The 14,634-nt window shown below is 43.0% G+C and overlaps 1 protein-coding gene across 1 annotated transcript in view; it reads right to left on the reverse strand.

Moving 5' to 3' along the window:
* LOC142075034 (PDZ domain-containing protein 2-like) overlaps nucleotides 1-9,105 on the reverse strand; it is a 115,482-nt gene extending 106,377 nt beyond the window's left edge. Inside the window, 1 exon segment of the mRNA XM_075136031.1 lies at nucleotides 8,647-9,105. Within this exon segment, the coding sequence (XP_074992132.1) occupies nucleotides 8,647-9,105 (459 nt within the window).
* Between the last annotated feature and the right edge of the window lie 5,529 nt (nucleotides 9,106-14,634).

The following is a 14,634-nucleotide window of genomic DNA, read 5'->3' on the forward strand; positions in this document are numbered from 1 at the left end:
AAATATGTAACAATTTTTAAATAAAAACAGAGATAGGCCCTGATGAGAATACCAATAACCATGCAAGGTCTGTACACACACACACTTGACTGCAACAGGCCCTAACACAGCCTGCAGAATGTCATCCCCCATCAGCATTTCAACGTGGATTTTTATTTTGCATCTGCAGAGACCGGTTCCCACTTCCAAACCTCGCAGGTTTTCCCCATAGCAGCAGCAAACAGCGAGCTCCTCCTCACCAGCCACAAAGCTGTTTTGGAAATGTGACACTTAAGAGAAAGTTATAAGATTCATATATTAAAAAAGTGACCACAACAGGCTTGATAGGAGCTGGTAGCCAACGTGCTGATCACACACAGCTGAAAATCAGCACAAAATCTCCCATACAGAAATGCATCACATTCAGACCAGCATATAAGCAATTGCCTTCAAGCAATGACCAGCACAGCAGCCTCCTCTATGGGGACAGGGAGTATACTGAGGTAGCAATACCAGCACACCACTCCCCAGCATCCTTCACTGATGAGGGATAAATTAAAAGCACTGCTCCCAGCTGCCCGCACCACCTTGGGTCAAATCATGCCTCCTCCCACTATCCCCATTCCCCAGCAGGCAGGTGGGAGAGATGGATCAGTAGCTGGGGAATTAACTTGCATGATCACACACCAGGTGATTAGCTCAAAGATACAATCTCAAGATACAGTCAAAAGCCATCACTCTTCACATCACAGATATTAGTGGGAATGACTCAGTATCAGAAAATCATGCCAAAATCTGATTTTTGCAGATTCTTAACAAAGCAATTATTTCATTAGTGGATAATGAGTATAGTTTTCATCTGATCTTAACCAGGTTATTTTTAAGGCTGATCTGACAGCAGGATTCCTGCTTTCATCTGCTACCTTGGGTTTTGTTTTCATTGTTGAAAGCAAGCTAAACAACTCCAAGACAAATCAAAAGCAGGGGGGTGGGAATCTAAATTCCTTTATCAATAAATTATTCCAAGACAAGAGTTCTTTGTCCATCCCTACTGCCTATGAAAGTTTCTTACACTGAGCCACTGAAGCCTTTGGCTTCTACCTCCAGATGATGCAAACCACGCAGTGGGTATCTCCTACACCACTTGAAAGAGGGGGAAAAAAAACCCCAAAACCCAAGTAGCCCTTAATATGAATTACACAGTGTTAACCATGTGAACTTTCCATGTCCTCAAAATAGGTAGGAGCCAACAGCACAGACACAACTGCAATTGCATTCAAATGTCCACTGCTGATTTAACAAGTCCTCTTATTTGGACAAACAGCCACCAGACACTTGGCATCCTTTTACTGAAATACAAATACATTCCCTATGGAAAGAGAAGCATCCTAGGGGGATAAAGCCTAGGGAACAATCAAAAACAAAAACATACCCTCCCACAAACACATGCACACAATTAAAATACACAAAATAGGCATCACAGCTGAGGGGACAAAAATTCTGCAACTTAAAGCAGACCAACGCCCAGAGATCCATCTCCTGAGACAGAGAGTTTGTTGACATTATTTCCTTGGCAAGGGCTTTAAACATTTTATCAGCCATTGCAAGCACCTGAACTACATAATCACCCCTTACAAAAATCTGCTGGAGTCATTTGTCATCCTGAGCTATCACCATCTGGACTGTACCTCTCCAGGCTGCTCCCCTCTTGCTGTTGACTGAAGCTTTAATTGCAAGATCAGCCAAAGGATTTCTCAGCTATCCCTGACCCTGGGGGGTTTCAGTATGGCAATTCCCCCTGGGGAGCTCAGGCTTTTAAAGATTACAAGGTGTTTGCATTCCCTCAAGTATCTTGCCCAGTCTCATTCTCTTGCTGGGCTATTGGGAATGGTTGGTTGGTTAGTTTGAAGTTTCTCAGAAAAAAATCCTTGCTGACTGCAGTAGATTAAAGCCTATCCTAGAGTAAGTCACCATGCTCCCATGTCAGCTAAAATGGGGTCTTTTGTGGGGGCTGGTTTTACATCTGTCAGCATCAGGAATCCTTTGGGTTTGCTCAGTGGTTTCAGCACCCTGCCTCAAAAATTAAGCATATGTAGCTTTATAATCCTGACTAACACCTGAAACACTACAGCACCTAAACAAACAGCATACTCTATTTTTAGGCATGCTCGCTTGGTTTCAAACATTCACACTTAATGATTAAAACATAAAATGGTATGAACTTACATTCAGCTAAAGCCAGTCTTTTGCGTTCCAGTTGTGGATTTGCTGTATCTTTAATACCATATGTAAAAAGAAAAAAACACTTTCTGTGTAGGTGGGAAATGCTTTTGTACTGGTGCTCTCACCTACAGTTTGTGATAGCGGAGCATGGCTGAGATCTCCTGTAACACAAACCCGTGCGTATCTGTGCTGCCTTTGCAAGTAGCTAATTTCCAAGAGTGCGGACCTCATTTCAAGATGACGCATTAAAACTAATTCGTTACAACTTATCCATTACCAGACTATCTCTACACCCAACCCTCCACTGCCCCCTTGGAAAATTCAATCCGAAAACAGAATAAAAGGACAGATCACTATTCAAAATTAAAAACTACAGCTACCACAGCTGTAGCGCTTAAATCACAGCAAAGAAAGGCAAAACCTTAAGTCAGTTGAAAAAATTTGGCGGCAAGTGAGACTTAACCCCAGAAAGTTGTGACGATGGTTGTTTTATGGCAAGGTGGAACATAACTGACAGCAAAAAAATTAACTGTAATTTCACTACTAGTTACATCAAAGCACTTCCTAAAACTCCAAGCAAAAGCAAGGCCAAGTTTTGTCAGTGCTGTACAGCTACAATTAAAAGACAGCCCTTGTCCCTAAGAGAGTTTACAACCCAAAACAGGCAAGAGAGAGGGAAGACGAGCTTATCACAGTGCAAATTAAAACTTCAAGACAGTAGATAGCCCCAGGATTCATGTTAATGAAAGTTGGAAGCAAACACAAAAGATAAAAAGATGTTAAGAACAGAAACAGATTCTGAGGAAGGCCTTTACACGTCTAAAGGTGTCTACATTTATGCGTCGTGGTTTAACCCCAGCCGGCCACTGAGCACCACGCAGCCGCTCGCTCACTCCCCCCACAATGGGATGGGGGAGAGAATCGGAAGGGTAAAAGTGAGAAAACTCATGGGTTGAGATAAAGACAGTTTAATAGGTAAAGCAAAAGCCGTGCACACAAGCAAAGCAAAACAAGGAATTCATTCACTACTTCCCATCGGCAGGCAGGTGTTCAGCCATCTCCAGGGAAGCAGGGCTCCATCACACGTAACGGTTACTTGGGAAGACAAACACCATCACTCCGAACGTCCCCCCCTCCTTCTTCTTCGCCCAGCCTTATATGCTGAGCATGACGTCATATGGTATGGAATACCCCATTGGCCAGCTGGGCCAGCCGTCCTGGCCACGCTCCCTCCCAGCCCCCTGCGCACCTGGCAGGGCACAGGAAAATGAAAAGTCCTTGACTAGCGTAAACATTACTTAGCAACAACTAAAACATCAGTGTGTTATCAACATTATTCTCATACTCCATCCAAAACACAGCACTATACCAGTTAATAGGAAGAAAATCAACTCCATCCCAGCTGAAACCAGGACATTATGTCTAAAACATGCATCATATAATAGTCCCATAAAAGCCTTGATGAAACAATAATTATTACTTAGTTTGCCAAAACAGTTGACGTAAAGCAACTTAGCTTCAGTGAAGCTGTGAGTATTTACCCTTGTAAGTACCTTGCTCAGAGCAAGGTTTTCATTTTGGTACAGCAAGTGGATGAGAATTTTTTTTTCCCCCATCACGTTTAAAATAATAGTAAAATCCTTAAAGCCAGTACATTATTTCAAGTCTCATGTTTTGATTCCTGTAACATGCCATTAGCCTTATTCTTCTGCTTGGCAAGATAAGGAACATTTTCCATTAACCAAAATGCAAGGTAAGGCTGGAATTTACCAATGATAATTGGTAAATATTGCTATAGAAAGGCTGTCACAGCCTTTCCCAACTACAAAGCAAAATGAAATTCAAAAGCATTCAGCCTTTCCTGAGACAAGCCATCTTAATAAGAAAGCAATAACAGGCCCAAACAAAGAGAGCTGCTGATAAAACAAAACCGAGCACAGTGCAGTTGCAGAGATACAAAAGCAAGAGCTCGTTGGCAAAGACCGGACTGGTCTTTTACGTACACACACATCCGTGTGCACCTGTGTACACACTCACGAGTCTGGAGAGGGTTGTGGTCTACATATGATAGGCTCAGTTGGTCTATAAGGAAGCAAAGCTGGCTAAGCATGCTGCTCTGGCAGCTGCGACCCACTGCAGAGTAATTGGGGTTAACAACATAGAGCCAAGATCTTGAAGCACTATTAATAACCCAGACCTCCCAAAAAACCTCTGTGAGGCAAGACATTAATATCCCCTTGCCTTCCCCCCTCCCTCCCTTTTTTAATAGATGGTAAGCTGGCTTCACAAAAACACCAGACACACCTTATGGGGCCACCGAAGGCTGACTTGTTTCCATCTTGGAAAGGCGTCCCACCACAGCCCCAGTGCTACAACCAGCCCAGGAGACCTGGTGCACACCCTGCACTCCTCCCATGCCATATATTTCTCCCAGTGGAAAAATGCCCAAATGCAGCGCCCCTGCCTCTCTCACTTGCCTTCCTTCACTATTAAAGCACTTTTACTCTGCCCAATCTCCTTTACACAGTTTCCAATGGTGACTGCTAAATTTGCATCTGGATTTCAATCCCTTATTCATCTGGATGCTTATACAGAAGCAAGAGGATTCAAGAGGGTTCTGGAGGTGGCTTGTTTTTTCTTTTAATGGTTGGTGTTTTAAGGACTTTTCAGAGCATCTTGTTGGGGCTGGAGGAAGCAAAGGTGGCAGATCTGCTCTCTCTTCATCTCCAGCCAAGCTGCTTCTGGCTTCATCGATGAAAGCCTCTTGTCACGCCAGTGAGACCTGAATTGGTTCAAGTCACCTTTGAAAACTACATTCCCACCCCTCACACTCGGAACCCTGGTCCTCACAACCCTCACAGTCCTACCTCTGATCCCTGCCCCGTGCCAGTTGTATCTGGCTACTTCTCAGCACTCCTTAGGGGCTGAACAGCTAAGGAAGTGGTCCACAGCTCTTCCAAAAACACTGTGATAGAGAAACTGAGAACAAAACCGATGGATTCTGTCCTACTGATAAACACAGTGAAACCACAAAATTGGTATATTGTGAGGAAACTTCACAGTTTCCTTTTCTTTATCATTTCCCAGCTGACTCCAGCAGCCCCTCCCCGTGCTCCTCTTACATCCTTGCCTTTATAATTACCAGCCTACAAAACACCACCCTGTCTCAGGCCACCAAATAAAAGAAGTAAACTTTGATTTCTGTATTTAAGCTCCCCGATCTTCCCAGGATGTGATGGATCATTACTCCGTCTCAGAGATTGCCTGGTCTTAAATCACTGCCCACGACTCCCACTGAAGTCAGCCTGGGTCCTCTCCAAGGTCAGACCTGGTTTCCAGGCCTCCAAGATCTTCCTGCCAGGCAGATACAGCCTTGCTGCTTTGAATCCCCACATTTTAAGGGGCATTTAGGTTCATTCTAAAAATATTGCAGCATAACTTAACCACCTGTAAACATTAAATACTGCCTGCTAATTGACAGGTACAATATTTACTGAGGGTTACATACCAGCAAACAGCCTAGCAGATTTGCTTATACATAGCAATGCCAAGTGCACAGGAGAGACAGACCAAGATCTGGGAGATAAAAGCAAGCCTGAAGGGGACTGACACATGCACACGAACCAGTCACGCAGGGATCTCTTGGCAGGTTCATTTGACAAACAGTATTTGTCTCACCTCTCGATTCACGATTCAGCATTGCTGTTATTAGCAGCACACAGTGAGAAAATGGGAGAACAACCCCAAGCTCGTGGGAGAGGAGGTACACTGAAAGCAAACGACACCCAAGACACACGGCTGCCTCAAAAGCACTCCCGGCACAACATCTCCAAGGCATCGGCTGCGAGCTGGCCACTGGGTTCAGTACAGCAACAGCTGAAGACACCATGTAGATTCAACCCAACCTCTTCTTCCTTGTTTTAGTTATGACAACTTCAAACAAACTTTCTACAGCGAGAAAAAGATTTGCCTGGAATCAATATTCCAGATTCAGTAATTCTTCAATCTGCGTCCTGGGGCAGGGAAGGGGGAAGGAGTGGTGGGGAGGACCAGAGAGGTCCTCCCGCAGCCGCATGGGTCGCAGAGCAGCTTCTTGAAGCCTTTCCTCCTACTCGCAGCTGACCTCCAGCCCACCGCAAGCTGGCTCTCACCCTCTCGAAGCGAATATAGTGCTCCCTGAAGGTGCAGGGCTGACAGCCCTGGATATTCAATTAGTCAATGTGTGGAGGAGATGGCGAGCGCAGCACGGGCAGCGAGGATGGAGCAGCTTTCCCCGTGGAGAGGGTGCCCTGCCAATGCACCCTGTCCCCACTCAGGAGGAGATAACTCATCCTGTGGCTATGAAAGGTTTGGCTCGCACTTTGAAGCCTGGAAGGAGGCTGCAACTTCTGACACTACGCTCTGGATGCCATTTTCAAAAGGCTCCTGACACGACTGGATCTCACATGCCTGAGTGCCAGGTCATGCTTTGAAAATGGAGCTGGAAGTGAGATTTGAGGCTCCCAAGTGTCTTTATTTCTTGCCTTTTTTATTATTATTATTTTTTAAACGGGACTCAAATAATTTTGAAAATTTTATTTTCTGTCACTATGCAATACTTACTAAGAAACTGAATTAAGCCACTCATTACTCTGATAGCAGCTACCCCACAGATGTTAAAGTGATGGGCTTCTATAAGGCACCCCTCATCTTTAAAAAGCAAAGGATGAGCAAGGCACATTCAGATGTTAGGAAAATGTAATTAATACTGACACATAAAGAGGTCATATCTCTAAGCAAAATATTAAGGGAGGGAAAAAAATTTAAAGAAAGAGAGAGAGAAGCAATTTTACTAAATGATTGTGCCTCCCAACAGGTTCCATGACAGATACACCACAACTGAACAGATTATAGCTCTTAAATCTCCAGTGACTCAACTACGCTTTTACGTTTTACAAAGCCACCTTGTATGTGCTTTGCATTAAAAATGTATTCATTGCTCACATTGATACATATATGTTCTGAATTTAACAATTTACTTCTCGGACCAAAATGACTCAAAACACCAAGGTAACACTAGCATGAGATGGCTCTGAATCAAGTTTCTTTTTTTTTATATATATATATATATATTGGTTTTCCACTTACTCAAAACAAACTCTGATAATCTTCATTTATAACATGTGTTTAATCAGACATCTTCAGAACAGATTCAAGAAGTTTTTATATGGACCAGAGCTTTCAAAATACTGAAGAATTGGATTTATTTATTTATTTTTAAACTCTTAATGTTTTCTTTCAGAAAGGCTTTACAGACTGCAATTACGAGGCTTTCAAAAACTGTACACAAACATCTTCCCTTCCCTGTTGCACAACAAAATCAAACGTGTCTCACTGATGGGAAGAGCAGGTTTTCCCAATCACGCTTCTTTAAGACCAGCACTTTTTAAAATTGGTTTTAGCCCCTCCAATGTATTTTAAATTAAATTAGTTTAAGTTAACATCCACCATCACCATCACCCTGCAGTAGTATTGGGGAGCACTAATTCATAGGCCACATTTAAACCAATGCTTTCCTCAACAGAATTTAGTGATGAGATGTCCACTCATACTGCTCTGTTACCAGCTTTGAAGTCTTAAAACCAAAACCAGCTGCTGCAGCAAGCCCCAAGCCTAATACAGCAGCCTTCATCCATTTATACTATCAGTGTCTCTGGAAAGATTGGCAGACAGCTCTTCTGGTGACAGATGCATACTGAAACGTGATCAAGGCTCGGGTTATTTTTCTCCATCCAGCAACGCTGCAATTCTAGCCAGGCAACAAACCCCAAGATCTCCATTAGGATGAAGAGAGAAGCAATGAAAGCCCCAGTCCCACTGTCATCCCAAACATTAACAAATTGTCTATCTCATCAACTTGGAGCAAAATTCACAATAACTTCCATGTGGTCCCCAAACACTGGCCAAACAAGTTTTGTAACACAAATAAATGCACCGTGGTCTGGTGCTGACTCCCTATCCCTTCAAAAAGGGAAACTTCAATTCCAATTTTCACATGAGCTTTAAGGTCCTGTTGAGCTCAGAGAGAGCTAAACACGAAGCCCCAAAGGACAAAATGACCGTCTTCCACTGACACCTCCTGCCCCGGTGTTGTAAGGTTATCAGTTGTCTCAACAAAAGAAATCCTGAGGCCAACACTGACAGAACTGAGATATAAGGACCTTCCCCTTCATCACAGATGGAACATGACAGAGGTTCCTCACAATTATTATTTAATTCTCTAATCCTCCTGCCCCCCTGTTCTGCACCCCATCCCGCAGCTCGGCGCTCTGACAGCTTGGGTTGTCACATGGAGGCTCAGCCTGAGGATGGTGCACTGAAACTGGGGAAACCACTCAAGAAATTCCCTTAATTTGCTTGCACACCTACTGCTTGCTTCTCTAGAAAAACCCAAAGCAAACATACCTGGGCAGACTGGTCGCCGATGTCTGGCACACTGCCATCCAACAGCCAGGACCAGTACTGTCCCCCCGTGCCACAAAGCTGCTCTTCCCTGTTGCTTTCTGCTTTGGAGGTCTCCAGCTGAGCAACCTCCACCTCCATCGGGGTGCAGTGCCCGTTCCCGTGCTCCAAGCCCGGCTTTTCTTCGCTCTCCTTGCTGCCCGGTGTTCTGGTGATGACCCCAAACTTCCTGGTCTTTTTCCCATTTTGAGCAGTTCTGTCACTGGGTTCAGGGCTGGGCTTGGCTTTGGGGTCACAGCTGTTGCTATTGTTGCCACTGGAGGGAGGAAGAGGGGCTTTGCGCTTGATGCGGCGCAACATGATCAGGTAGATGAAGCTGCCATTCCAGCGCTGCTCGGCCAGGTAACTGCAAGGAAAGGGATGCACAGGGATTACCAACAGCTTGCCCTGCGGCACCCGCATCCCGCCACATCACCCCAACACGCTGCACCCTGCGATGTTCGTGCACCTTCTCAGGCAGCTGATTACCTGGCGTAAGGATACGTTAGGACACCTCAAGGCATTGGCAAATGCTCTTTTCCTTCAGTATTAGAAGGAAATAATACCAGGAATAATAACAGCCCTACCAGCCATCCAAGCTGATCCCACTGCAGCGTAATATGACAACTGGTAAATGCCACCAAACGGGTTCCCACCACCCTGACCTCCAGACCCACAGCACAGCAACATGGAAAAGTGGAGCAAGCAAAGAAAAGCAGAGAGTATTTCCAGTGGGGCATTCAAATAAATAAATAAATTTTTAAAAATTAAAAATCAGGCAGGCTTCATTTGTGCAGCAGCCCACAGAGCATTTGCATCTGAAATGAGCCTCCTTAGTGAAACTAATCTTACTGCTTCAGCATACACACATGCTTCGAAGGCCTCAGGGAAAAAAAATCAGCCACTGGGGTAAGCAAGCGTAGCGCCAATGGCCTCAATACAGCAAAGTGTGGCACTATAAGGCATCCCAGCTCCCATAAAGGGACATGGAAATAAGGTGGGTTTCCTTTATAGCAAGCGTATTCCAATCAAAGCAAGAGCCAACTCATCTCAGCTGTGCAAGGAGCAACCACCAGGTTCCCGTACCAGAGCAAAGCATCACCTCCCCTCCCAAAGTCTCTGGACATGCCTTGAAGGAATTGACATTTCTGCTTCAAGCAAATACTCGGTGACCTTACAGAAACTGCACCCGTTGATGCAAAAGGGGAATCTAACTTCATGCCTCTTTTGGGAAAGCATATACCTTAACCCAAATTCTTGAAATATTTGGGTTCTGAGCCAAGGGTGTAACCAACTGAGAGTACAAACAAGCTGGAATTTGTACTTAACAGGTTTGGTATGTGCCCTTTCACACTAATTTAGGCTCCCCAAAATATATTGCCTTTCTCACTAGTGAAAGCAGCAAGAATTTTCCAGAGCATCAAATAAGCCTCTGCTGCAGCTGCAGTAAACTTTTTACTAAGATGGAGCAGTTGGTGAACCTACAGCTATCAGAGGAGATGAGAAACTAGGTGTGGAGTTGAACCATAAAAGATCCTAAGAGAAAATAATACAGGTACTTGTGGTTGAGAGAGGAGGAGCGACTCAGGAGTCTTTCACTCTCTTTTTCCTCCCCAGTGCTTGTAGGCTAATTTTCCCCTTCCCTTTCTTAAAAGTTGTTTGGCCTTAAATACAACCCTTCAAAGGTATTCCTGCACAGAGGTGACTTAAAGGCAAAACAGAAAAAGCAGCTATGATAACCCCTGAAGGAAACTTCTTTACAGAGGAGTGAGGAAAGCACTCTCAATTACTCAAAGTAATCTGGACCAGCCTGGCAGTGGCTGAAAATAACACACGATGGGTGGTAGTTTCAGTCCACTTCTTCCCAAAGCTTAGATGTCCCCCCAAGACAACATCGGCATTCAAATCACTTATATTTAATTAGGAAGACCGATACCCAAATGAATACAGCAACTATATAACCTTAAAAGCAGCCCTGGAGCAGTAGAGGTGAAGGACAAGTATGTGGGCTGTGCCAAATTTCCCTGATGAATATAAACTGGACCTCAACTCCCTGGACAGTCCACTCAGCAGTTTTTACCAGGCAAGTCTTTTTTTTTTTCTTTTTTTTTTTTTTTAAACATTAAGAATATTTAAAGCCCTAAACCCATCTTTTTCAAAATGGCTGAAAGCAGACAGCCAAAGAGCCACACTGGCTGGAAAGTCTCTGCAGCCAACGTCAGCTGTCTGGGTGACCACGAGGTAACACTTGGCTCAGGGAGGCACCCAGGGCTGGCAGGACCTGAAGGGTTAGCCTAAAAAAAAAAAATCCAGAACTAAGATGGAAGTATTTTTGATTATCAAGTTAAAAGAAAAATTCTTTTAATCAACAGAAAAAGGGAAGTTTTGTTCCAGAAACAATATGGGCCGCCTGTTTTTCACATTTATCTTTCAACTCAAATTTCAAGGCAGCCAGTAAAGTTGATTAAAATTCATGACTTTTGCTTGCAGCAATACCACTGCACTCTGATCCATCATACATAAGCCTGATAGCATTGCTTCTCCTGGCACACAGAAACAGAAAAGCAGCTCCTCTTCCCATAGTCCTATGGTTTACATCAGTGCTGCCCACCCTGTTTTTACACAGTCAGTTCTGCCTGACTTGTTTTTGTGCAGGTGTACATATGTAGGGTTTTTTAAAACACCGATCTCTATCTCTGAACTAATCACTGATGTATTTTTGAGTGCCAGTAACCAAGTGCATGCATTAATCAACTACTTGATTTAGGAATCAAGTGGAATGAGAAGGAACTTAGCATATATCCAAATAAAGTAATTTTATAGAGGAAAAAATAATTTACTATTTCACCTCCACTTGTAGCACATTTATTCTGTTCATAAAGCGTAGAGCTATGAAAAGGGAAGAAAGAAGGGGTGGTTTTTTTTTTTTTTTCCCCTCTATCCACTGTCTACAGAAAACCATCCCTACAGTTTGGAGCAGGGTTACAGTGAGCAGTAATAGATGCAGCTGCGCTGAAGTCAGTAGAGCCGTGCTGATTTACTCCATATGTCGAGATGGCCTGCATGTTCCAGGCGTGCAGCCTGTAGTAACTCATAGGTTTATGTCTTCTTGAGTACTTCTTAGCAGTTCAAAGCACACAATAAGTTTCCATGAAAAAAAGAAATGTCTTGTCTGAGTCAGTGAGCAATTACCTTTGCATGGCAACAAGTGATCGCATACACCAGATGATGTCAGGTATTTCCAGACAGGGTAAATCCAGCTGGTACCAGTGATGCACTAAGTGGCATCATTATCTCAGAGTTTGTATAGAAACCAAAGACTAGGCATCCCATGTTGGAAAACCAGCACAGTTATAACACCAAACTCATATGAAAAGATAGGAAACTAACATACCAAGAATTTGTGGTCATTTGCTGTATTTCCCTCCCAAGACAGGGCTGTTAACCAAGGAGCCTAAGCCACATTTAAGTTCTAAGTACATGCTGCCTATTTAGCTGGCTTCCTTTTCCTTTGCCATTTTTCCCCCTATTTAAGTAAGAAGCCAAAAAACCCCATGGAAGCACAGCAGGCTCTCAGCACAGGACAAAAGACAGGAAAGGTTGTATTAAACGAGTGAGAACCTGCAGATTTTTAATTACTTTCTATCAATCCAGGAGCATCCCATGCCAGAAGGGAATAAAGAGACGGATTCAATAAAACGCATTTATGCAGCCTCTAGACTGCAGAAAACTGGGCAAAATCTAGACAGGACCCAAAATTTGACTTCAGGGGGTTTAATGTGCATAATGCAGACATGCCTTTCTTTAGATTTGGTCCCTGTAGAGCATTCACAAAGATTTTTGTTGTAGTATACATGCACAGCCTTTATCATAACAGGGCAGCCCTACCATCTCTCTCTCCATTGCCTCTCTTATATCTTCCTTCCAGCAACAATCACATGTCTGCTCACAATTCCCTTCACTTGTTTCTGCTCTTGAATCAGCTGGTACTCATTAGGCCACCTCTTGATTCTTCTCCACATCTCCCCTTTTTTTGTTTATGATTTTGTAGCATTGCCAAAGTCCTATCCGGAACTCCCGATTCCAGAATTCTCCTCCACATCTCCCCCTTTTTTGTTCTCAATCACCAAATTATCCATTACATTCACTAGAACAAGTTCATATTCAAATGAAACCTGTGACCCATATTCTTTTATTGATTTGCATACCTCCTTAATCACCTCATATGGTAGACAAACTTAACATTTCTAATTCTTTTTCCTATTCTCCATCACAGTTCACTTTCCTCTAGAACATCAGACTCTTTGACCAAAAAAATGACAAGCTCTTTTAGTTTTTTTGGAACAGCTTTTTTTTTTTTTACCATCTGATATGTGTGTGTGGGGGTACGAATCCCCACAGCAGATCTTCTTGGGGGGAGGGCAGGAACAAATGGTGCTGGTTTCACAATGGAAGACAGAAAAAAGTGCCTTTAGCCTCTGTTGCTGTAAAGCTTCATCCGCCGTTGGCACAAGTTCAAATGAATCTTTCTTATCTTTTGATTTTCCCTCCAGAATTGCTAATCAGTCACGTTTTGCAACACCTGCTCTGCAGGACACAACTTCTGCAGAGCTGCATACACACAATATTCCTTCTAGAACTTCTAATTGCAAAGTTTTCCTCATCTGCAGTTCTTTTACCGAGATGCCAACTGCCCCATGACTAATGTATAAAGTTCATATAACTTCCCCACAGCTGCTCACCTCTGTATCCATTTCCTTTCAACGGCTTTTTTCTTTTATCCCATTTCCTTTCAACAGCTTTTTTTCTTTTATCCCATTTCCTTTCAACAGCTTTTTTTCTTTTATCCCATTTCCTTTCAACAGCTTTTTTTCTTTTATCCCATTTCCTTTCAACAGCTTTTTTTCTTTTATCCCATTTCCTTTCAACAGCTTTTTTTCTTTTATCCCATTTCCTTTCAACAGCTTTTTTTCTTTTATCCCATTTCCTTTCAACAGCTTTTTTTCTTTTATCCCATTTCCTTTCAACAGCTTTTTTTCTTTTATCCCATTTCCTTTCAACAGCTTTTTTTCTTTTATCCCATTTCCTTTCAACAGCTTTTTTTCTTTTATCCCATTTCCTTTCAACAGCTTTTTTTCTTTTATCCCATTTCCTTTCAACGGCTTTTTTTCTTTTATCCCATTTCCTTTCAACGGCTTTTTTTCTTTTATCCCATTTCCTTTCAACGGCTTTTTTTCTTTTATCCCATTTCCTTTCAACGGCTTTTTTTCTTTTATCCCATTTCCTTTCAACGGCTTTTTTTCTTTTATCCCATTTCCTTTCAACGGCTTTTTTCTTTTATCCCATTTCCTTTCAACGGCTTTTTTCTTTTATCCCATTTCCTTTCAACGGCTTTTTTCTTTTATCCCATTTCCTTTCAACGGCTTTTTTTCTTTTATCCCATTTCCTTTCAATGGCCTTTTTCTTTTATCCCATTTCCTTTCAATGGCCTTTTTCTTTTATCCCATTTCCTTTCAACAGCTTTTTTTCTTTTATCCCATTTCCTTTCAACAGCTTTTTTCCTGTTTCTTTTCAACAGCTTTTGCAGTTCAGCAGGGCTCACCACCAGATATTTCTATTTCCTTTCTCCAAGACCTTCTTTCTTCAGGTTTTCTTCTTTCAGTCCCTGTTTGGGTGCCATTTGTTGTGGCATACATGCACAGCCTTTATCATAACAGGGCAGCCTCTACCTCTCCATTACACCTATCTCTCTCCATTGCCTCTCTTATATCTTCCTTCCAGCAACAATCACATGTCTGCTCACAATTCCCTTCACCTGTTTCTGCTCTTGAATCAGCTGGTACTCATTAGGCCACCTCTTAATTCTTCTCCACAATTTTAGCAATCAATACACCAACCGTGTTTCAGGCAGGGCAGGATCAGAGCTGATATGCGTACGTGGCTCTCGGCACA

This window comes from Calonectris borealis, chromosome W, assembly GCF_964195595.1.
Source record: "Calonectris borealis chromosome W, bCalBor7.hap1.2, whole genome shotgun sequence".
NCBI lineage: Eukaryota > Metazoa > Chordata > Aves > Procellariiformes > Procellariidae > Calonectris > Calonectris borealis.